At 40.2% G+C, this 25,175-nt stretch overlaps 2 protein-coding genes across 2 annotated transcripts; one reads left to right on the top strand and one right to left on the bottom strand.

The window, feature by feature from the left end:
* The first annotated feature begins 2 nt into the window (after positions 1-2).
* slc35e1 (solute carrier family 35 member E1) lies at positions 3-13,853 on the top strand. Its single transcript, XM_022192533.2, has 6 exons — positions 3-473; positions 4,009-4,079; positions 7,817-7,954; positions 8,328-8,453; positions 8,561-8,806; positions 9,334-13,853. Exons 1-6 carry the CDS (start codon positions 146-148, stop codon positions 9,559-9,561), a joined length of 1,137 nt encoding a protein of 378 aa, XP_022048225.1. The 5' UTR covers positions 3-145; the 3' UTR covers positions 9,562-13,853.
* A 2,996-nt stretch (positions 13,854-16,849) lies between these two features.
* LOC110950098 (prostaglandin E2 receptor EP4 subtype-like) lies at positions 16,850-20,468 on the bottom strand. The gene is made up of 2 exons (XM_022192501.2): positions 19,171-20,468; positions 16,850-18,045 (listed from the first exon to the last, which is right to left on the bottom strand). Exons 1-2 carry the CDS (start codon positions 20,299-20,301, stop codon positions 17,713-17,715), a joined length of 1,464 nt encoding a protein of 487 aa, XP_022048193.2. The 5' UTR covers positions 20,302-20,468; the 3' UTR covers positions 16,850-17,712.
* Positions 20,469-25,175: the final 4,707 nt, after the last annotated feature.

Raw genomic sequence — 25,175 nt, 5'->3', positions numbered from 1 at the left:
TGGGTGTGTTTTATGTTGAAGGGTGTGTGTATGTGTGTGGAAGCGCTGTGTCTGCTTCGGTGTGGCAGCTTGTCGGCGGAGCAGCGCTGCCCTCCCCCGGTGCACACTCACTCTCCCCCGGTGACTCGTCACTCCGCGCTGGAAGATGGCTGCGGTGGAGCGGACCCCGGTCAGGGAAGGGATCCGGATAGCTTCACTGTGTGTGTGCTGGTACACGGTCAGCTCGGGGGGCAATGTGGTCAACAAAATCATCCTGAATAGCTTCCCGTACCCGGTCACGGTCTCTCTGTTCCACATCATCTCCATCGTCGTCTTCCTCCCGCCGCTGCTGCGGGCTTGGGGAGTCCCCAAAACAGAACTGCCGAGCAGGTACTACCGCTGGTACATCCTGCCTTTAGCTTTCGGGAAATACTTCGCATCCGTGTCGGCTCACTTCAGCATATGGAAAGTGCCTGTTTCGTATGCGCACACTGGTGAGTAGAGCTTCTCCGTGTGAATGTGTTTGATAGTGAGCGGCCACCTGGAGCCTGTCAGCCGGGGGAACTTGATGATGTGTCCGTACCGTCAGCTGCCGTTAGCTTGGCGGCTAACGCTGGACAACTGGCGGCACGGACATTTAACTCGCTGCTGGGCCCCGGCTGCTTGTGGCTTTCTGTAGGTCGGCAACAAACGTGCTTTCATGAGGCTAATTATCTTAGCGTGGGGGTTTTAACAACAGAAATTGGTCGGCTTCAGACTCCTGTTTAGAAATAAGTAAGTGGCTGCTGTTAGCTAGCTAGCTACTTAATGAGTCCTCCGTCAGGGGGGAGGGTCCATTACTGAAGCCGCTCCAACTTTGATCTCACCTCGCAGGATAAAATCACATCACTGCTCCTCTTGGAAATGGGCTTTCTCCATCATGTGGTTGTATTATAAGGTTACCTGCTGAGGAATTCATAACACGTACTATTTCTTTGTAATGCCGTCCTTTTATTAAAGTTAAATGGGAAGTAAGAGCAACAGCAATGTAGAAAACGGTCAAATAAAAGACCTATATTTAATATTTTACCTTAATTAAGAGAACAGAACTGTTGGCTTCAAGATTCTTAAAATTAAAAACAACTCGTTAAACAGTTTTGCCCGTTTTTGAATAATATTAGTATTTGCATAATTGTACTCCTACATTAATGTGTCAGCAGCATACTAATAAACATAGTGGGATTTTAATAACTGCATGCTGATAGGCAGCCCAACTATTATTTATACATGATCATTTGCTGGGAGTGTTTTTTATTACTGATCTGAATCTGCAAAGTAATTTGTTAATTATACCTGTATACAGCAACTATTTCCATTGACAGTTACTCTGTTGATTATTTTCTTGATTAATCAATTGGTTATCTGGACTATACAATGATATAAAATGGTGAAAAATGTCAGTCAGTGCCTCCCAAAGCTCAGAATAAGGTCCACACACATGCCTCGTTGTGTCAACAATACAAAGATATTAAGTTTATTTTCATACAGAAAATATTAGAATTTAAGATGCTGGAATCAGAAACTTGTGCCTTTTTATTTTTGCTTAAAGATGATTAAGCAATCAACAAAATACTTGGCAATTAATTTAATAGTGGACCAATAATTGATTAGTTGTTGCACTTCTATTGTAAATACAGCTGTCAGGTAAATGTAGTGGAATTGTGAGTACATTTCCTTCAGAAATATTTAAATATAAACTGCTTCACCTCATAGTTGTAGCCGAGTACAGTAGTTGAGTAATTTGTACTTCTACTTAATCTTACTTCCCACTGCTTTCTGTTTCTATTGAAACACTTGTAGGAGATGTTTATTCAGCTTTGTAGTCTTTTATCTACCCCGTTTATATTGGTGAGGGTAAACATAAAACGCCTCTCAGTCCAATGCAATACAGTTTAACAAAACCACAAATTACAACCTCCATAATGACCAGAAGTTTAAGAAAACACGTTATTAATTTTTAAGATCTGCACATTAATGGATGTAATAATCTTTTTTTGACTGTGCTTCTTCATAAAAAGGGTATCAGATTTTATTGTAAGTGGTCTTCGCTTTTAGTTTATTTGTTAGCCTCTACAGAGCTAGCAGCCGCACACAAATGAACATGACACCATAAAACAAAACATCACAGTAATCTGAAATAACCTGTCTTGTGCTAAAGTACAAGTAACTAAAATTGAAAAACAACACCTTTTTTTGCCAGTTTCACCCCCTCTAAATTACTTCAAAGATTCCCAGTTGTGTTTGAAGCACATTTAGGAAATGCTTTTATTCATTGCAAGGCTGTTGGCTTTAACTAGGTGTAGCCAAGTAAAACAAGAGCTCATTAAATCCAATAATTTGGCTTAACCTCAAATCCTGTAAATGATTTGAAACTATGCTTACTTTGCACCTGCGCCATGTAAATAAAGGGTGGTTGTCTTTGTGATTATATATTAAAGTCTCCATCAACTCGCTTTAACTGGTGAGTTTTGGCTAAATAGACATATTTGGTCGGTTTCCAGCAGTACCGGAGCACATCTACTTGGTAAGCTTGGACAGTCTTAAAAAAAAAAAATCACACTTAGCTGGTGTCTAATAAAACAGTCCTGCAGTAAATTGTACATTCATGCTGATTTACAGAGGCGTTGATTCAACTTCACAGTTATTAACCTTACTGTTGTCCTGATTTACAAGCACCAAAGAAATTGTTCACTTGTCTGAAAAAATTCCAAAATTCAGCCAAAAAAATTGCCCTTTTTTTTTTTAAAAGAAAAAGCAAAATCTTCAAGAAGAAAATTCCAAAAACTCCTTCAAAATTTCCCTTAAAAGTTTATTTAAAAAAAAAACAAATTAGGCAAGAAATAAAATGATAAAAAAATACAAATTGTAAACATTTTCAAAAAATGAATAAAAATCTTCCGAAAAAAATCCTAAAAATATCTAAAATGATTACGTATATATCAGTAAAAATTCTAATATTTTCTTTAAGAACATTCGGGGGGAAAAAATCTACCAAAATCCAGCGAAATTTGCAGGATTTTGGTTGATTTCTTTTCCGAATGTTTTTAAAGAAGCATTTTTTTTAACATTTCTTTATTTCCACAAAAAAAAATTCAAAAGTTTCCCAAAAATGTTGAAAATGTGGAAGTTTTCACTGTGAATATATATATATATATATATATATATATATATATATATAATTTTATTTTTTTTCCCACATTTTCAAACTTTAAAACGGGGCAGTTTGACCCGCAGGACGACACGAGGGTGAAAGAGTGTGCAGTTTTCTGTACTGATGAAATGTTTCACGTTGTTGTGAGGTGTTTGTCATTAGACGTAACTTTAAGTTTTAATAGCACCATTAATGTGTTATAGCCTCCGAAATGATCACAGCAATAAACATGAAAAGCTTCATTAATTTACTGCACTGTGAACCAAATGAACCAGCAACTGAGTTTGTAATAAAACTTTTGTATTAAAAGTCCCTTCTCACTTCCAATAGAAAGCAGTAAACTCTAAATTAAACCGTTTCACACCTATTTAGGTCTTCTATAAACTATTTCAAAGCACCCCTGGTGTTTGTTGGCCCGAATTTATAAGGGACAGCAGCCATGCCAGCAATGTTAGCGTTTCCAAGTGCTTGTTTTACTTCAGTGATTAGCTTCTGTTCATTCTGGTTTTGACAGCTTTAATGTCGAAAGCTATATGTTGACCATCTTTAAGTCCTTTTAAATGATTAGTGTGCCAACACTGGTCAGTAATACTGGTGGCACGCATCTCGATAAACCTAACAGCACGTCAGTCGGCGTTTAAGTGAAGCGACACAATGGCGTGTGAATCCCTGAGTGACACGTTAAGTGTTTGACAGAGGCGTGGGCTCGGCTCTGATGTAGCAGCAATTTATAGTTCGAGCTTTTATTCTCCACCTGCTGCTGTTAGTTACTTTTTTCATGTTTGCTCAAGAAAACAATGTGACATTTTCTCTTTTGTACCTTGTTTTTCTTTTCACAGTCAAAGCCACAATGCCAATATGGGTTGTGCTGCTATCAAGAATTATCATGAGGGAGAAGCAAACCACAAAGGTGAGTAGGTTCAACACAGCAAACACAGCACAAGGCCTGCTCTGTTCCAGCCTGTCTGAGAGCCGGCTGTGGTGATGTGGCACAGTCCTGCGCCTGTGCTGCTTCTCATGTTACGGCCTTCTGCGGGGGCTTTTGTCCCTGAAGCCGATGAGACGTTCTGCGGGACAAATTTAGGTCAGAGAGGGAAACCTACATTTTATTTACATGAGTTGGCCACATTCACCGAATAAACCCCAGTGTTAACTCACCACGTTATATTAGAGGAGACAGTTTGGTTTCTGCGTACGCATGTCTGCTTTCTTTCATGCATCGTATCGTAGCATGCACTGCACAGGTGTTTGAACTTCCAGATCAGGTGACAAAGTTATATGAGAACGAGAGAGAGAATCATCTTCCACTTTGTGCCTGAGAGCTGCAGTGTTGTGGACACAAACTCTCTCTTTAATTTAAACCCATCAGCATAGAGAAACTGTGGAATGGCTTTGCTCTAGATTAACTGATAGTTCAACTTTAGCAGATGCAATTATTCCCTGGAGTTAATTAACATCAGACGACTTCTTTAAACATAAAACAGTATTGTCAGTGAGCCGTCATTAAAGCTGATAATGCTGAGATTATGTACCAGAATTATCCATCACTGCAGGAAAATATTAGTTTTGTTGTCCTGTCATTTAATCTCTCCATTTATTGATTGTTTTGTCTACAAAATGTGAGACAACAGAGAGACATGTCCACCACAGTTTCACAGAGCACAATGTGATATGTTCTATTCAGACTGTCACTCTGTCATAGAAACCAACAGATATTCTCGATCGAGTGGCTGACAGCAGCCGAGATGTGGATCGTTTTTGCCTTAACAAAAATTCAAATAAATGCAAATATCTCTTAAGCGCTAGAATTATCTCTGACTCTTCTTGAGAGCAGTTGATGCAGTAGGGCTAAACTAAAAACACAAAATTGAATGTGACAGTAAACAAGCCAGGATATTTGTGCCTCCTCTGTGGCTGTAGATTTATTCCTTTATTATGATGTGGACCGGAAGCTGTCAATGGACTCTTAAGCTGTCAGTCTGTAATATAGTTCCACATCAGGACATTGCTCCATGCTAATCACTTTTCCTTAACTACGTGGATGTTATGTCATGCACATCGATAAGTGTTCAACCCACAGTGACTCACCAGAATGCTACGGTGACACATTTGTAAAACATTTGTGAGAACAAAACTTCAAACAAAGAGCACCCATCCCAGGTACTGATGTAATCAGACACATAAAATTTACCCTCCTGAAGCACTGCTCATGTTTCCTTTAATCATTCACTAGGAATGAAGGATATTTTACTGGCATTACCACAGTTTTTTTCCCTCTGGTTTTACATTCTGTACTTCCTATGACACACTTTGACTTTAGACTGTGAAACCTGGACTCACTATCCACCTCTGCTAATATGAAAGAATCACTGTTTGATACCTAAAAACCTCCACTGGGGTCATTACAACTGAAATACACAATGTTTGACCCTCCAGGAATGCTGCTTAATTTCCCATTCTGGATGGGAGAGCGTTTTACACTCAGTGTTTTCTCACCTTCCTGAATGAGGAGACTTGTGAGTCTAACGTCAGCCTGTCATGTTTACTTTACAGTTCAGATAGGAAGAGTCCACAGACTGGGAACGTAGGTGCTGGAGACGTGTTACTGAGTGTGTAGAGATCCTGTTTGAGCAGCAGTAGATTACACAGTACTATCCTGGGAAACCTCAAGTGAACTACATTAGAACATCTGATGAAATAAATGAGCACACTGTCAAATTATTGCTGAGTGACTTAGTCTCTCAGTGGACAGTTTCTTAGATAGACCTGTGCAGTCTGATGTGGTCTGGGATAACGGCTCCTCTGAAACATTTATCTTTACAAAGGCTATGTTTGCTTTTCATTGACATTGTAGGAAGTATGTTAATGCAGTTATTTTTTTCGTATTAAGTCTATAGTTAAAGGTGATGGACTGCTTTGTATTGGAGTTGTTTCAAATGTGTTTTCCTTCCTATTTACACTCACTATGTCCTTAGAGTTAAAACTTGAACAGATAAAGCCAGTGAAATGGACACTGTAGATTTAACATACAACTGCCTTTCTCCTAAAATGCCTTTGCATAGTCTCCAGCTTTTCCTTTAGAGTGCAGAGGGCCTTCAGTATAAGGAAAAAGGATATTTTTCTTGACTCTGTAAGTTGAGTAAGTTGAGCATGTTGTTCCCAGGAGCTGCTTCCTTGTAGTGTATCCTGTTCAGACACTGTTTAACTGTAAACCAGCAGATGGTTAAAAGAGCCAGAGGTGTTCTACCCCTTCCAGCACAGATGTGTTTAGAATTAATACTCATATTGTTTAGGTTTGGGCCCAAATTCTGGTTACAATCCTGTCCCCCCCGTGTCTCATTGCTCATCTTTCGGGGCTTTTTGCACTTGGGGAATCAACTAACGAGAACAATGAAGCAGAGTTGGATAATTTGATGGCAGCAAATTGGTGCTCAGTACTCGTGGTAATGTTTTCTCAGTTTCACACTGAGTGGCTGGTTGAGGGGAGGAGTGGGTGCAGAAGTGGGTTTCATAACAAATGCAGGTCTCTGCCGTTTCTCGTGATCCAGTATGCAAATAAGTCACACATCTGTCGATGTTAGTTTCAGCCCGTGGTGCGGAGTCTGTGGACCAAGACAGACACAATCACAGGTCGAGCTGCACCCTCTAATGTGACTAAAGTGCAGTTTGCTCTTACCATGAGTTTGTCTAGATTTGCGTTGTTTCGCGTATTTTTCTTTTCATTAGGAGCTAAAAGTCTGGTTGTGTTATGATTTTTCTAAATGCCACGTGAGAACTGTCAACTCACATTTCCATTGTGCAGCGACTGCTTTCTTTATCATTTAGTTTACAAATTGCGTAATTCATTCGTGGTTTAATCTGTGAAGTGTTATATGTCGTGTTGTGGAAGAAAAGCACTGGGTGCATCAACAAACCATGTCAGACAATCAAAACTACGCCCACTTCTTACCTAAGAACAGGTTTTAACATACTTTCAAACTGGAGGGAACAAGTTTCACCAGCTGTTCACGACACCTCAAAACATTTATGAAGCATTTCTGCACAAACGCATCATCTGTCAGCCTGCGGTGTGTTTATAATGAGCTACATCAGTGTCTGCAGTACGTTCACACAGCTTCTCATGTGGCTTTTGTGACTTTCTGGCAGAAACACTCCATTCTGTAACATAAAATATAACCATTTCACAATTTCGCAAAGACCTAATCACCATGTGCTGCACTGACGAGGCTGATTTCAATAGTATGAGGCCATGAATTACTTATTTAAATACATATTCAGAGTTTAAAAAGAGGTGGTTTAATTCGAGAAGACGGTGATAGTCAAGCACACAAAGACATGTAGTTTACTATGATTTTAAAGTAAAGAGTAAAAGCAGTAGTTTGAGTTAGGGATTGTTTAATTACTTAAACAATTAATGGCAAAGATAGCTGCTGGGGTTTTTTTTATCATTTGAGTGGTAGAGTAATCGATGAGCTCCACATCTCTTATTAATGCCCAGCTGAGTCCTGGACTGCAGATGGGGAAACACTGTCAGCAGCAGGAAATGATATTTGAGTAATTAACAGCGTTTGATAAAAGCAACCAAAGTGCTGTTTGTGTTTGTTTCTGCTGACGCTGCCTTCTGTCTCTGTGTGGTGCCTGTTGCAGGTCTACATATCGCTCATCCCCATCATCGGTGGAGTGCTGCTGGCCACAGTCACTGAGCTGTCCTTTGATGTTTCAGGACTAATCAGCGCTCTGGCTGCGACGCTCTGCTTCTCTCTGCAGAACATTTTCTCCAAAAAGGTAAATTCTCCTCATGTTAGGACTTGCCACATGATGGATCGATAACATCAAAATATGTGAACAAAAACAGGAAGCCACTGCCTCTGGCTTTGTGGATTTCCCATATGTTTTGCCACAAGCTCAACTGTTTCTGTTCTTGCAACTCAATAACAAGATGATCAGCTTTTAAACACCAACCATGAGATTTCAGGGAAATTGACTCATGTCTTGGCCCATGTGATAATTTTTTTTAGCCCAAATTACTTCTTTTCTGGGACAAAATACTTTCTGTCCTTGATGTGGTTCTGTTTTGTAAGTAAATAGAGGACAATATGAACCAAAAAAAATCACCTTTAGATCTTCTTTATTAACATGTAATTTTTTCCTTTTAAAGGTGTTGCGTGACACCAGAGTTCACCACCTGAGGCTGCTCAACATCCTCGGCTTTAACGCTGTGATCTTCATGCTGCCCACCTGGGTGCTAGTGGACCTCTCAGTGTTTCTCGTGAATGGAGACCTGGTGAGTAACAGTGAAAGCCCTGTAGCAGACTTTTGCATTTACACCAACTGTCCAGCAGCATCTCGTTTGTTTTCTGGCCATGAGCAATGCCACTGCTGTCCTTTCAGTCGGACGTCTCAGAATGGACGGGTACGTTTGTCCTCCTGCTCATCAGCGGCTTCTGCAATTTCGCCCAAAACGTCATCGCCTTCAGTGTTCTTAACCTCGTCAGCCCTCTCAGCTACGCCGTCGCCAACGCCACCAAGAGGATCATGGTGATCAGCATCTCGCTGTTCATGCTGCGCAACCCGGTCACCCTCACTAACCTCATGGGTATGATGACGGCCATTGTTGGAGTCTTCCTTTACAACAAGGTGAGTCTCGTAGAGCCCCTTAAGAGTCAGCTGAGAGGGGGAAAAACAAGCTTTGTGTGAATTTGGAAGAAGAATGTGGAGAGGTGGTAGAGAACATATCCAGAAGTCATCTGTTGTTCCTCGAGATAAAAGCAGCACTGTTGACACTGCTGCAGTATGAATGTGAGGATCTCATTCTGTGTTTATCAGCCATTTCTTTACCTGAAGTTGGAGGCATCCGCGTTTAAAAATGTGTTTTAAATGTGAACATTCCTCTTAAACGGCACAAGACAGACCTCTGTACTTAATCTAGATGGCTGTGATCAGATTCTTTACACCCCCACTGACCGTTTACACTCGTGCTTATTTTCATGATCTGTACACTGCTTTATCTCCACCTGATGCCCTCTTTTATGACTTTATTTTTCCACTTGTGGAACATCAGACCCACCCAAACTATTTAGGATCAGTGGGCAGCCACAGTGCAGTGCCAACATTTAAGACACCCAATCATTTAAAATCCATTCGCCCTTCTCTTCCACCATCAGGCCAAGTATGACGCTAACAAGCAGAAGAAGCTGTTGCTGACCTCCACACAGGACCTGATGTCCTTTGACAACCCGGCGCTGGAGAAGCTCCAGACCAACGGGTCAGTGCCTTTCTCCCACGGCTCAGAGCAGCAGCACAGCTGGAACAACGTGTTGACCGACCACTTCCAGTACAGCCGGCAGACCTACACGACAAACTACAGCAGCAACCACCAGTACGTTGTGTAGAGGAGGAGTGTGTCCTCGCTCTGGGTAGCTGTCATAGACATTACTGTGTGTAGCCGCCCTCCCAGCAGCGGGTCCTCACCGCCCGCTCCAAACTCAAGACTGAAGGCAAGTGCTGTTTGTTCTGGATATTAGGAATGAGATGTGTTGGTCAGAAAAGGCCTGAGATGTGACCTCTCCCTCACCACTCCCTGTCTAAACGTCATTTTGTGGACAGCTTTGCTGTAGGTCATCATTTATTTATTACTTAAGTACCGACTGTACAGGGTGGTTTGAGAGAAAACTTTAATCAGTCGTTTTCAGACGTGTTGGTGACAGATTAAGCCATGTTATTCTGACACATAAATGTGCCACAGCAGGTGTGGGAGGTAGTTGAAGAATGATTTCTTTGTGACTGTCTGGAAATGTTTGAGTTTTGTTTTCACGACCAGCCATATTTTTGTTTGAGGTTATTTTGTTCACTTTGAAAGGAAAGCATGTCATCTGTAGCCATTTACTGTGAACGTTAACTTGCACAGAGTCAGGAGACTGTCATGTTACCTTGTGTAGCAAACGGAGTTACACAGAAGGTCTGTAGAGTTTTGGTTTAGGGCATTTCATGTATATGATTGTCATTTTTCTTCACGAGGCACTTGTCAAATTGTGGGAACAAACAAACCACTCAGTCTGTCCTCGGTGATAAAATCTTGGTCCTTGTCAGTAAAGTTTAGTACATTTGGACTGATGGGTCTTATTTGATCATAGTCAGTTTTAGCTGTGGCGGCACAGCGGCTGAAAGAGGTCACTATTTTGGTCCAAAATGACACATATCAAAAACCTGCCTGAAAACTTGGTACACACATTCTCATCTCATATCTGAATTCTATTAACTTTGGTGATCACGTGACTTTTCATCAATGACGAACATCATGTCAAAGTTTTCCTTCATCGTATGCTTTGGTTTGTGACTATCTATGAAACACGTTCAGCTGTTCTTTAAGGGCTAAGCATGCTCACCAACATGGGGAACATGGTGATTGTACCAGGCAGTCTTCAACATGTTCATAGTCATTGTGAGCACGCTAGCATTTAACTCAAAGTTCTGCTGTGCTGAACTGGATCCTCACAGAACCTCTGGCATGGCAGCAGACTGTAGACTTAGGATGCCACTGTAGATATAAATTAGACTGCTGTAGTTCTATTTTTGCACTCACTTTACCAGGTAGTTCAAAAATACAAGTTCCTGATGAAGAAAAATGCCTAAATTACAAAAACAAATGGATTCCTTTTGTCTGTCAAACATTTTGCATGTGCAGATCAATAATACTTAAGTTACCACGTGTTTTTAACAGCCATTGATAAAAACACACACAAAATGTCCACGTCTTTAAACCAAGAGTGAGACCAGTTCTGTTGTCCAGAGAGGTCAGTGACCTCTTCCAAATCTGCCCTTTTCACCAAGGAAACCCAAACGTTTCTACTTGTTATCATGAGGTGTAAATGTAAAAAGTTAGCTTGAAATTAGAATCACAAAAACAAAGCATCTTTACAATGTGGAGTACAACAGCTGTGTATTGTAGAAATGCCCTTTGTTTCATTTGTTAGACAGTCTAACCATGTAAAATGCAATAGAGATGTTGAATTTACTTGTTTTTGTTGTCACAGTTTGGAGTTAATGAATTCATTTAAAATAATGCATAGTTTTTTTTTAATTGATTATTTGGTATTTATTGATCTGTGAAGCTTCTCAGGCAGTGAGGGTTTCTCTCCTGTCAGGCAATTTTTCCGCCTGAACCAAAGCTGCTCTGTCATGTTTCTGTTTTTTTTCTAAACAGAGGCTTGTGTTGAGTTTGCACATCACGAAACAGCTAAATGCGTTATACAGACAGTGGGCGTCTGTCGCTTGACTTTGTTGTCCGCTGTTTAATTTCAGCAACAGTTTCAGCGTCGTCTGTGTCAGAAAGCCACTGGAAAGACTTGATTGAAAATGAGACATGCATGAAATCCAAGGTTTGGTTTGTGCAATTAAAGATTCAACTTTAATTTCAGGTGGACTTCATCATCATTATTGATTGCAATGTCTGCAAAACTGATAACTGATAATCATTTGTATTTTTAAAAGCATTTTTTTTTTTACAGCTCGAGGAACTATTTAACGTAGGAAACGCCGGCCTCTTGTGCTTCTCCCTGCAGGATAGCTTGTGCTCACTGATGCTCTCATCGTCTCACTACAGCAATATAAAGTCTCTACCTGCTTTTTTTTGTGGCTCAGATGCTTCAGCATCAAGTTGTAGCCTGTGAGCTGCTTTTTTTTCAGCTGTAGTCTCTAGTAGATGCAGATTAGGGGATAGCATGGTTAAACTTTAATAATACGGCTTTTTGTGTGCTTTTTGACACTTGAAACACTGTCATAGTATTTAGTCTGAAGAATAACTCCGAAATAATCTGCGAGGAGCTCTGAGGGATCAGTGGGCTTCTTCGAGACAAACTAGTGTCTCTTTATGGATTCATGGGGAAAATTTAACTGCTGACAAATGAGCGAATGAATTAAGTCGAAACTCCTGTTCTGAAATAATTACTACCTTCCTCAAATGCCTTTTTTTTAAAGTTAAGACTCCCGCTGCAGTGGGTGGGTTGATTGTTCACATTGAGGCTGTGTTTTCTTGGTGTCATTAAACTGGATAAAATATCTTTTACAACACCACAAACTGCAGCCTCAGAACTAACAAAGGAGATGAATTGAAATCCTCTTTGACTCAACACCAGCATCGATTGAAGTTTCATGAAAGTGGCATTGATCTACTGGAATATTTTAGTTTTGTAACCGTCCTGGAAACCTCAACATTTACTTGCATTACAGCAGAGAACTGTGCAGCTGAATGCTTTTACAGATGCATGTGTCCTGTAGCTTTTAAGTGTCATCTGCTCTCATCAGCTTAACTTAAAGCACCTGCGATGAACACCATATGCTACCTTCCCTGCACCAGTCACACTGAGGGACTGGAGGATAACGTAGAGCATTCAGTAGATAAAGAGTCTGATATTTCTAGGGAGGTTTTGGAGGGGAAAACAGAGCTTAGAAATGAGCAGAAGTCATCAGAGGGAAGGAAACCTATTTATTATGTCACTACAGCATCCTACTAGTTCCTGCTTTGGTTATATAAAGATTCAGATCTGTGATTATCTAAAGTATTCCCATACACGAGGAGATGCACACACACCACTTTGACTTTAAATCACATGTATTTCCATATTGTTTTATCAGGTTTGTTCGTGTATTTCAACCAGCAGCACGTGGAGCTTTGATGACATCAAACATTTTCATACTGTTGCCTCTTGAGAAACTACTTTTGCAAATATCAAGAGGGAAACCATCACTGTTAGTGCAACAGATGCTTTTGTTTTAGCGATTTCAAGTCATAAATTTGCTCAAATAAAACGTGCTCTTCAGCTCCATATCAGATTGGTGCAATACCGCACGTAAAATGCGACAGTTTGCACTCCCATGGGCGATTAGATAAACATTTTATGAGAAGAGTTAAAAAAAATAATACATTGAAGCAAATCAATGTTTAACAGCAGTCTGACAACGACGGTATGCAACCAAAACTGAAACTACTTTAAGAAGAAATGAGCCAATCAAATCAAGGATTTATTTTAAAACATCCATGTGTAGTCTGTATATTTCAGTGTTCAAGTTCTGCAGTAAGATGCAGGTTTTTGGATGTCGTAATGTGAAGCCACTGGACTTTAATCAGCCTTAGAGAGCAGTCAGTAATAGTCACATTTAAAGTGTTCATGATCCATCACACTGCCTACTGCTGAAGTTTTTAGACTCTCTGTAGTTTCTTCATGTGTTTCTTCATGTCCTTCCTCGTGTTGCCAAAAGCAGAGTGTCACGCTTCTGATGCACCACAGGATAGAGGCCTTGTTTTCAGAAAGACGAGATGTGGGACGCGTGAAGGGTTCTTCAGTGTCCTGGTTTCTGTGCACTGAGCTGACTGGGAGAACGTTTAGAGAACGGTTGATTTAGATGCTGGCTCTCTGTTGTTAAGCTTTTCACTGGGATGTAAATGTCAATGAGCGGAGAACGGGGAGAAGACTTTGTAAAACTTGTATAATCATTATTTTTGTGTGTCTTTCATGGATCTTGAGACAAAATTTTTACTTAACCGATGTTTATAGATTTTTATTTATGGTGTCGAGGTACAAAGATGTTGTACAGCCGTGCAGCTATGCACAGTCTTGTCTGCTTATGTTCAGTAAATGCTATTTTTAAATGTTGGGGGGAAATAAATGCATTATGGAATCCTGAACTTCCTGAATGTCTTTTCTGTTGACTAATAGATGTTACATATAAATATAAGTTAAGGTTATCACTACAACCATGTAGAATATGCAAAGTGAAGCATAAAAAGCTAATGTTTTATGTTCATTATGATCATGTCTTTACAAATTCCATAATTATTTATTATGGACACAATCAGTTATTAATAAAAAATGACTCTATGTCACTAAAATGTCAACTAAATAACTGTCCAAATTTACTAACAGCCACTTTCTAATTAGCTAAACAAGAATTAAATGAGCTCATTCAAAAATAGTTGATTGTGTTCTTTTTATTAAGTTGAGATCATCATGACAGATACTTCTTTTTTGGCAATATCTCAAATTTTGTATGGAAAATACCAAACTGTATTTGTGTCTGAAAAACCACTTCAACTAAGTTACCCATTACAAAAACACCTCAAAAGGAAGTGTGTTAGTTCCAGATCACATGACCTGCCCCACATGATGTCATTTCCTCCTGAAGAAAAGACCGGCAAGACTCCAAGGCTTTCTGACTTATTTAATATAAAGTATTGAGTGAGTCAAGTGTGGATTTATCACATGTCAACAGGTTTACTACTGTATCTTTTAAATAACTTTCAATTTCAATTTTACTCAATTAAATTAAAATTTTAGAAGAGTCTTTCTCTGAAAATGTCATGTGGTGTTTGGTTATAGGTGGTCATGTTGATTTTAGGCCTGAAAACAGCAAAAATGTCAACTATGATACAAAAAGTCCCACAATTATATTTTGAACAATGCCGTCTTCAAATGCTGAATTATCCTTAATTCAATAGTCTTAAAAGTATCAAAAGTAATTTTGTTGCACACATGGTGAAGGGTTTTATTATTAGCTATAACATTATAGCCAACTGAGATGGAACTAGATTTATACACAGCTACAATAAGTAAGTCCAGTGGTTCCCAACCATAGACTGTATACATAGTGGACGAAGCATCTGGCTCCAGAATTGAAGCCCACCCGGAAGTGTCAAAAACTTGCAATATCACGCCGTCCGCTAGGGTTGACTCCAAAAAGCTTTTTCTACATAGACCCCAATTCATTTTTGGAAAAAATAAATTTTGATAGACTGATTTTCTACAGCTCAGGATTTTTTTCCCGTTAGTTTTCATGGTCAAAATGAGAGATCAGGTGGCCGATCTCAGAATAAATCAATACTGAATTTTAAATAAATCGTTAAAGTTGGTGGAGCCAGGGGGCGTGGCTATACTTGATAGACAGCAACAGAAGCCTCTGCGGTAAAATGTGGGCGGGATAAGAGAGTCCTCAGCCAATCCTGCCCCTAGTTGTTCTCCGGTCCAGCCTGTTTGATGACGCTTTTTACGTCACTGGCTCCAAAAAATCCAAAACGGCGACCAGGAAGTAGCAAAATCCGGGCTTCATTTTCTCAGCGTTGAAACCAACGGGTGACGTCACGGTTAGTTTACGCCTGTTCCCAACCTAGGGGTCGGGGCCCTTCCCAGGAGGTCAAAGATAAATCTGTGGAGTTATGACAAGTTTGATCAAGTAGGACAAAACCAAAACAACTCTTTCTTCCCTTTCTTAAAAAAATATTTTCTCATATTGTCACTTTCTTGTGAAATGTTGCATTATTTTGTCTCCAGCTTTTCATTCTAAAGAACACACCTGGGGAGTTTAAAAAGCAAAATGTAACTGTGCTGGAACTGAAAACAACTCTGACATCTGAAAGCAGACAAGGGACCTAACTGCTCTGTTTTCATTAAAGCACATTGTACCGCTTGTTTAATCTGAACAATGTTGTTGTGTTTTAAGTATAACTTGTAATCATAGCTGTCAGGTACATGTTGCTATGTTAATCAGTACAAGAACTACAATAATTGCTTTTAAACTGTCGCATTGCCGAAGTTTAAGAAGACATGAAGTTCTTAAATTGCACTCTTGGTGTGGTTCTTCTGTAAATATGCTCAGGTACTTTCAGCACTAACCAGATGCTTTTTGTAAGTGAGCTGTAGAGGTTGTAAAGATTGTGAAAGTCACAGCTGCAGAAGTACTTTATCGCATTTTTACAGTCACATAAACACGACACACTGTGTGCAAATTCAATAAGAAGCCTGTAAAATGAAGTTGTATCTATCTGACTCCATTTTACCTCAAAACAAAACACTTGACTGTCATTTTATTTTCAAAACAATCATAGTAATGTGTGGTAGCTTTCTTCTTCCATTACACGCAGTGCTTTGACATTTTATTAGGAGATGGGAGACAATATCAGAACTAAAAACCCTCTTCACTGTTAAGTTTCAGTTTTTCTGCCCCCTAGTGGCACAAATTGATAAATGTAAGTATTTCTCAGATGGGTGTCGAGTGGTGAATGCCAGCATATTACTTTTTTGGTTTGTCGGGACTTTTGTGCAAACTTGATCCTGTTTAGTTTTCACATCTCCTGTCAAGATGTTTCATTTTCTCGTTTTAATGTTTTATGAACAGAAATTTTGCATGTGCTGCGTCGTTTATATAATCTTACAGGGCAGGACATTCATCTGCTAAATGTCAGTGGTGGATTTAGAGAACATTCTGCAAAGCTGACCACTCCTGAACGAATGCTACTCCGACTTTGACAGATTTTTTAAAACACAGGCATGTTCAGAAGTGACAATGTAGAGGAGATGTTTGATGCGTTATTTATTCTTCATTGATTTAAATGTATCTGTTTCAGCTTAAATGTCCACACACAGCTGAAACTGCTTCCACGTGGTTTGGAAAAGGGCCACTGCTAAGAGTTCAGTAAAAAAAAAAATAAAAAGAGGTTATAGAGCAACACTGTGAGAAACAAACTGAGCTGTGCAAAAGTCGTGACCACTGCAGCCGAGTATTCTCAGATCAGACATAACACAGAAACTCTCACCACGTAAAAATGAGGTCAACACTAACAGAGACCAGAGCAGCACGAGTTCAATGCAAGACAAAAACAGTTTACCAAATAACGGAGGACACGCTCAGATTTATTGCAAATATAAATCTTTAATACAAACAGGCACCAGCAGCATATCTTAGTCAGTGTTTTATAAAGTTTGTGTTTCAAAATGACTCCTGCAATTCAAAAATAACTCCCAGGGAGTTTCCATAGACTTGCATGTATACAGTCAAGCCCAAAATTATTCATACCCCTAGAAAATTTTGATTTAGCCTTCCTGTTGTCCTCAACTACGGGTGCTAAAAAATATTGCTTTCTTGTCTGAAAAAAAATCCAAAAGATAATAAGATGAATTACAAGAAGCATCACTGTGGAAAAAATAATTTATCAGCTTTTATTTACATTTAAAAGTAACTTTAAGTCAAAATTTGCATAATTTTGAATCATTTTGGGCTTGACTGTAACTAAGCAAGAAAGAGTCTGGATCACCTGCCCACCACAGGGAGCATTTCCTAAAAACTGCATAAAAAATGACTAAATGTCACTGGTCAGTTGGACATAAAGTGTAGGACTGACTGGTCTGGAGGAAGGAGCTGTAGAGGTGGGCTTCATGACCGGGAGAAATAACTAGAAGATAAGGGTTAGTGTGGCGGTGAGCAGAAGTCAGGAGTCCAGGGTGGATAACACTAAAAAGACACAAAAAGATAAGTTCAGTCTTGTCTTGTTATTGCACTTCAGTAGTGATATCTGAGTCAAACAGATTTTCTCGTCAGTGTTGCTGCTTCGTTCTCACTCAATAAATAATCCTGCCGCAGCTGTGAGCTCCTGTCCAGCTGTGAGTTCATACAATCATCACCATTATTCCGTCTCACAGCTCTAAAACAGAGTCTGCGGCCCACACGAAGCTGCGAAAAGAAAGACGTCCAACATGTGCTCAGTTTGCAGCGTTTTAAGTCTGGGGGAGGCTCTCTGCATCGCGCGGAGTGAATTTGACAGCAGTGGGCAGCTGAGAGATGATGTTTGCGTTGCACATCAGCTGGGTGAACACGTGGCTGTCCCTCATGATATCCGGATAAAACACATTCCTCTGCGGTGATGGAGGAGCACTGCTGCGAATGCTGCTGTTTTTCCTGGATAAGCTGAGTAGCCGTCGAAACAGGGACCTCCTGAGCAGGATGTAGATCCACGGATCCAGGATGGGGTTCACCGAGGCGATCCTGATGGCAGCCCGGTCTGCTGTGGGGTCAGGTTTCAGCATGAAGTGGTTGGCAAACACCCGCACCTTAAAGAGAGAAACAAGTCAGTCCAACACACATCTTCATGTTGTTGATAAAACTCCTCTGGTTAATCTGTGATTTTGTGTGCAGTCAAAAATGTTTCTGTCAGAATCATTCAGTGAATTATCAGCTATTTGAAGCATTAACAAGAAAAAAATAATCATTAAAGGAATGACAGTAGAATAACAATACCAGTGATTTTAATGAAGAAATAATAAGTCTGCATCATGACAATGAGAGGGAGATATCTGATGAACCATGAAATGAAGCTAAGTCTCACTTATGTCAATTTGTCATACACAGACACAGTGTTGGTAAAATGTATTAAATATTATCTTAATAGTTAACTGCTGGCAGAAGATTTCAGCAGTAAGCTGTTTTTTTATTCAATGTATTACGCAAATAGATCTTATTCTGTTTTTTTTCTTGAATTGATCCTGGACTGTCTGGTTGAGAGATTGAAGGAAAAATGGTCTAATTAAGCAAGTTTGTATTTAGATTATGCAGAATTCAGTTGAAAATATTTTATCTAAAAGCCTGTAGTCTGTAACTAAAAATGATTTTAGCTCTGGTTAAGATCACATAAAAGTATTCCTGTTTATTATTGGTGGAAAGTAACTCAGTTCACTTAATGGAGTACACTTAAAAATAGTTTTAAGTTACAAATGTTAGAGGCTACTATTTCTTCCTCCATGTGTTTACACTCAGTGAAACTTCAGTCTAAAACAGGGGAACATTATTAAACAAATGTCATTGTTCTTGTACAGATTTTTCGTGTTTTATTGAATTCCAGATTATCTCTGGCAAAATCACAGGAAAATAGCATTAATTATTGTTGACTGTTGGGGGCTTAACAGACAGAAACTACTTAGTTTCGACATCAAAATCTGTATTTTTACAAATACTAATTTGTGTCTCATAAGGCTAAACTTTTTTGTTTGTTTTACAGTTTTTAAACGTTCCAGTTTTTCTGGCACACCTGCACCTGCATTACAGGTAAACACTGAGACAAAACAGCACGAAACCAAAAGCTTCCTGATGCTTAATAACTGCTGCTGCATCTATTTGTGGAGGAAAACAGAAATCCAATCAAACCAATTACTGTTTACATCATTAATGTCTGGACTCACCATCAGCGGGGCTGAACAGGCCAGAACCACCACGGAGGTCATCACCAGCACTGCTATCATCTGCGTCTCTGCTGCGGAGGACAGAGCCCTCCATCTGTCCCGGACGCTGGCCCTGGTGATGTGCCGCTGCACCGTCCTCTGCCTCATCAGCAGCAGCGACCCGCACACCGCCAGGTTGAGCAGGATGGTGCCCAGGATGAGCAGCAGGCTGACGACGCCGTACAGGATGGAGTAGGCGGTGGCCACAGGCTCGTGTGTCTTCATGTCGATGAAGCACCAGGTCTGGGACGTCTGCAGGATGCTCTCCGCCATGCCCATCATCGGCAGGCAGCAGAAGAAAATGTTCGTGATGTAAATGAAGAAGAGGAACTTTTGCGCAAAGCGTTTGTCCACCCCCCACCGCTGGTAGGTGTAGGGGCAGCAAATAGCCAAGTACCGCTCCCCTGCCATGGCGCATATGATGCTCAGTCCGGTTAAACCGAAGAACAGCAACAAAAAGGAGTGAAACTCGCAGATATGTTGGTCCTCCAGCACCGTCCGTTTCAGGTAGGTGGCTATGGTGAGCGGGCTGGCCAGGCAGGTGCCCAGCAGGTCTGTCACCGCCAGACCGCGCACCAGCGTGAAGAAAGCGGAAGATTTCCTTTCCTGACGTGACACTGAAAGGACGATTATTGCAATTAAATTTCCAATTGCGCCTCCAGCAAACATGAAAATCGGTAAAGCTATTTCTGTGTCGTTATTGGTTGCTTGCGTGGCGTTTATGGAAACAGATCCGCGCGTAAAGTTCGGGCTTTCCATCGCCAAATGCACCCACTGGCTGGCGTTTGTTAGAGATGCTTCCTTTGGTCTGCCGTGGATGTTAGAACGCATTTCCTCTTTAAGCTCCTGCAGGAGAAGATAAGGAGTGAGCAGGGGTCCGTTCACTGGTAGTCTCATCCCCTCTCCTTTCCAGTAACCCACAAGTAAAGGCAGGGGTCGTTGCGCACAGCTGAAGGGTGGGAGGTGGGTTGTCTCTGATATACTGAACCACTCAGCAGGCTGACAGCTGGATGGGACGGATGGTCTGAGCGAGACAAGCAGAAAAAAACACGTTCGTTGCTTACAGTTTTTCTTCCACTTGTCAGGCATCATCACAGATGCGTGATGCTTGCAGCAGCCTATCAGGAAGTCAGGCTGTAGAGAAAAAACAGAGACGACTATGAGACAGAAGAGGCTTCAGCAGATTTTTCTCATTCATTTGGACGAGAGTCTTATTTGCAGACACACATCTAAAGGTCTAGTGCAGTCCCATTAGGTTAAATAAACTCCTATCACATCCCTCTAAAGGTGGTGAAAGCAATCAAATGATGATTAGTCACTGAAAAAAATCTTCAGTACTCTGCTGGAAAGTTGATCAAGTTCAAGATAAGAGTTTGCAGTTCAACAGGTGTCAACAAATAACAGTCTGAGCTTTATTTGGTTTTATTTGGTCAGAACTTGAGTCATCTGTCATTAAATCTGTGTCAACACTCGAGGAAAATGATGAATGGAATTCATATAGCACTGGCACATTTAATGTAAACAAATGCAGCAACAACATGTGTTGCCCGTTTATTCTTGATAATCCATAAATATTACTGTGAGCAGTTTTTGCTACTTTGCACAAGCATTGTTTTCTGTTGAATTACTCTAAATGAGAGGGTGCATTCTTGCTGTGAAAGCCCCAGAAGTAGTTATTAAATTGCAACTATTTGCTGCCAGATATGTCGCAACTTTAGTGAGCTCCTATGCAGTGATGCTGAAAACTCCATAGAAATCTCCAATAATGTTTAATAAATTGCATCACTAAATCACTCACTAACTGTTTCAAATGAACAGATGACAAACAAACTGTTAAAACAATAAAATACAGTAATCAAATTCATCATGTGCATTTGACAGTAATAGCTCTCCTCTATTTGTTTTTCTTTTTGGAGGCTTTGCTCTTTGGCTCCTTCTGAGTCTGGGGGATTTCTCTTACCAGAAAAGTAGCTTCTAATTTGTTTCATGTGTGTTTTAATGATTTCCAGTGAATGAGGGCAGGAAGTGGAATTATATCAGGAAAGCTGGCTCACTACAACTAAGGAACTAAGAAACAACGTGAAAACACACAAATCCCGAACAAATGAGCTGCAGGTTTGCGTTGATTTTATTGGTAATGACATCACATCAATCTTTCTTGAATAACTCAGTGATGAAGTTTCTGTTTTCTCTAAGTTGCTCTTTTTAATTGGCTCAACCTCCTCTACATGGAATGTTACACAAGTGGAAAGCTCATTAAATGTTCCAGTGCATTGTTGTGGCTGAAATTTTCCCAGTGACAGACCTCACAGAGATGACTGTAAATGGTTGTGAGGAACAACAGAGGCCCGATGGACAGCGAGAACACACGGGACGTCAGTGCACTTAGCCGTCGCCGACTCTCCAGCCATCACACATTCATTACAGGCTGACTTATGTTTACAGTGAGGAGCAGCGGAGAAGCCTCTGTCTGCAGCCGGCCTTAAAAGACAAAACGCAACACCTCACTGAGAGGTAAACCACCGCTGCTCATCTCTGCTGCAGACAAAAAGGAGCTGGCAGACTGTAAAAACAACAAACCGCTTAAGTGATGCCAAAGTCTGGAAAGTCCACGCCATCCTTCAGTTCACGGTGAATCACGGGACGTTCAAGCATTCACTGCGGGGTTCATGAAGTTCTTGAATGTCGTAAAGGTAATGCATTTATCGCCAATGTGCTTTATCATCTCTGTCTGTGGTCTTGAGCTATTAAAGGGTATATGAGTAATCAGCCCGAAAGAATGGGGAGCAAAATACCCCTAGAAGGTCACTATGAAGGTATTATTGTGTCTATAAACCTGTTGCTGCCCTCATCTCACTGATGAATCAGCACTATTCCTTCAGACAATAAATACTGATAACATTTTTGCTTCATTAGAGACCATTTGAACAGTGTTGTTACAGTTAGTTCAGCTAAAACAAACCTTGTTCCCGACAGTGGTGACACCAGGGCAGCTCTAAATACAGCTGTTGTTTAGAGGTCTCCGTACAGATGTTAATGCAGCCTAAATTCACTGAGAGCATTCAAGTCATCTTGAAAGCTGTTTTTATTATTGATTAGTTGTGCACTGTCTTAAATGTCCAAAAACTGTGAAATTCATCTTTCCTAACTTCCCATAATTCCCATGTTTTGTCCAATCAACAGTCCAATATGGGATAATATTCAGAGAGAACCTGCAGTTCTTCTGGTCCACTCGTTACCTCATTGTGTGTCTTCTGAGTGATGGATGTACAGTGGTATTCAGTACACAACAGAAGTGAGTACACCCCTGTGCAAAATCCCTTGAATGTTGAATGAATTCAAACTGTGTCACATCTTTATAATTGTTGTTTTTTTAAAGTCAGCAAGTGGAGTATTTGCGCTTAAGAACAATCAAAAACAGATACAGAAGAGCATATTTAAAATACAGCCCCCAGGAGAGAAACTCAATGCAGCAAAATTGAATCCATCTCTAGTTCATGAGGACACAATTTAGAAAACCTGTGATCCCTGAAAAACAAAATGAAGTACATCTGTGAAACGGGCCAGGACGACCACAGTGAACGCATAAGCCTGACAGTGAAGCACAGACGTGGGAGTGTGATGACATGGAGCTGTATGAGTGCAAAAGGAGTTGAGGAGATGGCATTTATAGATGCACCATGAATGCATGCGGATATACCAAAATATTGGAAGGTGACTTTCAGTCTGCAAAGCAAACCGCAAAAACCACACAAGAGATTCTAAAGCAGAAAACAGGAGAAAGCTGTGACCTGGCCAAGTAGGTCACATGAAATGAATCCAACAAAACCCCTTTTGGGTAATTTAAAGAGAATTGTTACACAACACAGCATTTCCAGCAAAGAGCAGATGGAAAAAATAGTCCCTGAAGAATGGCAGAGCTTCTCGTCAGAGATTTGGGATCCTTCATGCCAAAGAGGTAAGAATCTGTCTTCAGCAATAAAAGAAATTTAAAATGAGCATTGAAAGGCGCGCTGACTTTTGTTGCATTGGATTTCTACAATAGAAACCATGTTTTTAATGTAGCTAGTCTAGTTTGTTAGTTTTTAAGTGTTCAACGGATCAATAATGAAAATACTGTGAGGTTATATAATTTCTAATCATCCGACATCAAAGTGTTAGTGCTGAAGAATGTACGTTTTTCTGTTGCATACCGTAAAACAACAAATCCTGTCTTCTTGTCATGTGAGAGGCCTGATCCAGCATACGGGTGGTAGTCTTGTGCATTTTGCCGTTATTAGACAGTATCAGTGGTGTTACAGAGAGGAAATAAGAGAGAGGGAAACATGCAAATAAGGTATAAAAAGTCAGGCATTGCTGTTATATGGTATGTTCCAATCCCCACAGGATGTTATGCACCAATTCAAACCTCCACAGTAACATTATCATTCATTAGGACTCACTTCTGAGGGAAATATCTGACTATCTGGCTGCTGAAGAATGCTCCTCTGTTTTCACCAGCCAGCTGCTAGCTGTTTCTGTATGCGGTTTGGTTGATTTGGGAATTTGTCTCTGTGATAATAACTGCTGGCTGCAGCTCAAAATGGCCATATGAGAGCAGTAAGTTGTGAACTACAATAAGCTGTCGCCAGATGGATAAAAAGTTCGTTCTTGAACCCGCTAATGGATTTAGTGACTCATGATGTCACCCAATGGCAGGGTTTTGTGAGTGTGAAGTTTTTAATATCAGCCCAGTGCGTCATTTAATCAGCCTAACAGTGAAGTTACAGAAACAATAGGACATAATGTTCTAAATTAAAATCTATTAGAAGAAGAATCAACCCTACTTGGTTTTTAGAATGAATTGTCTCTCTGTTGTTCTTCTGCCTGTGATGCTGATCAGCAGTAAAGAACTTCATGTGATTAACCTTTGGGAAAACTATTTGTGTGACCACTGGTAAGTTGCATAGATATCTATTACAAATAAAAATACTTTGAGATTTTGCAGTCGTGTATGAACTGTGCATCAAGTCGGTGATCATTGTGATCTCATCAAACAGATCAGTCAGCTGTATGCACATCAGCACTGCAGTCGTTTTGTGTCTTTTTGTTCGGTGTAACAGCTGTCGCACTTTATTACTGTTGAAATCAAAAGTGAAATTTAATCACAAGTGATCCTTTGAGACGCCAGCGAAAGTCTAAACGCGGTCTCTATGATGCAACAGCTGGTGGTCACTGACATGTCAACAAATACGTGCCAAATGAATTTTTACCCTAAGTTATTTATTTAATTTTCTTTTCCCCCACACATATTCACAGGCGTTTAGTGTGAATGGAGTTTTGTAATTGGAAAGAGAAGGGAAACTTTACCCTGCTGTTTCTTAGAAGTGAGTCATGTTGATCTCTCAGGTCCTCAAAACCTCAAGAGAATCCAAAGTCAAGTGTTAGTTGGGGCTTACATAAACAAAGTTGGACTGATGTCGACCACAGTTAGGGCAGAGTCTGATCGACAGCATACGTGGAGAGATTATAGTGGCCACATTACTGTTGCTTAAAGAAGCAAATTAAAATTAAGAAGAAATACAATAAATCTCAGCGGGGAAAGTCCAAACACACTTACACAGATGGATAGTTTTGTTGCAGTAAGGGGCAACAAAAACACAGAGCAGCATTAGTGATTATTACAAGAGCAAAGGAGTCAGGAGATGCTGTAGAGCTGCAAAGTCTGCTGAAAAGAGAGGAGGTCAGGGTGGATCAATGGGTCAACAAAACACTGGGATTAACACAGGAGAATCATTTCTGGGTTGTTTTATTTTTTTTTAAATAACCACAATCATTCCATGCTCACTTATATAGAATTAAACCTACATGTAACGCAATTATTGCTGTTATTGAAATAAATAAAAACCGATCAGACCCAAAGCCTTTCACAGTCCAGCTTAGACTTTCACACTGCTCTATACAGTGTATTGTCGCTCCATTTAAGG

This window comes from Acanthochromis polyacanthus, chromosome 4, assembly GCF_021347895.1.
Source record: "Acanthochromis polyacanthus isolate Apoly-LR-REF ecotype Palm Island chromosome 4, KAUST_Apoly_ChrSc, whole genome shotgun sequence".
Taxonomy (NCBI): domain Eukaryota; kingdom Metazoa; phylum Chordata; class Actinopteri; family Pomacentridae; genus Acanthochromis; species Acanthochromis polyacanthus.
This window is presented reverse-complemented; position numbering and strand designations above follow the sequence as displayed.

What these genes read in the sequence shown, in the direction of transcription:
- slc35e1 (XM_022192533.2), top strand. Translation starts at nt 146, where the DNA reads ATGGCTGCGGTGGAGCGGACCCCGGTCAGGGAAGGGATCCGGATAGCT. An exon ending in TTCTCGTGAATGGAGACCTG is followed by an intron (nt 8,454 to 8,560) that starts GTGAGTAACAGT and finishes CTGTCCTTTCAG; the next exon opens with TCGGACGTCTCAGAATGGAC. An exon ending in GAGTCTTCCTTTACAACAAG is followed by an intron (nt 8,807 to 9,333) that starts GTGAGTCTCGTA and finishes TTCCACCATCAG; the next exon opens with GCCAAGTATGACGCTAACAA.
- LOC110950098 (XM_022192501.2), bottom strand. Translation starts at nt 20,301, where the DNA reads ATGATGCCTGACAAGTGGAAGAAAAACTGTAAGCAACGAACGTGTTTT. An exon ending in CCTGTTCAGCCCCGCTGATG is followed by an intron (nt 18,046 to 19,170) that starts GTGAGTCCAGAC and finishes TCTCTCTTTAAG; the next exon opens with GTGCGGGTGTTTGCCAACCA.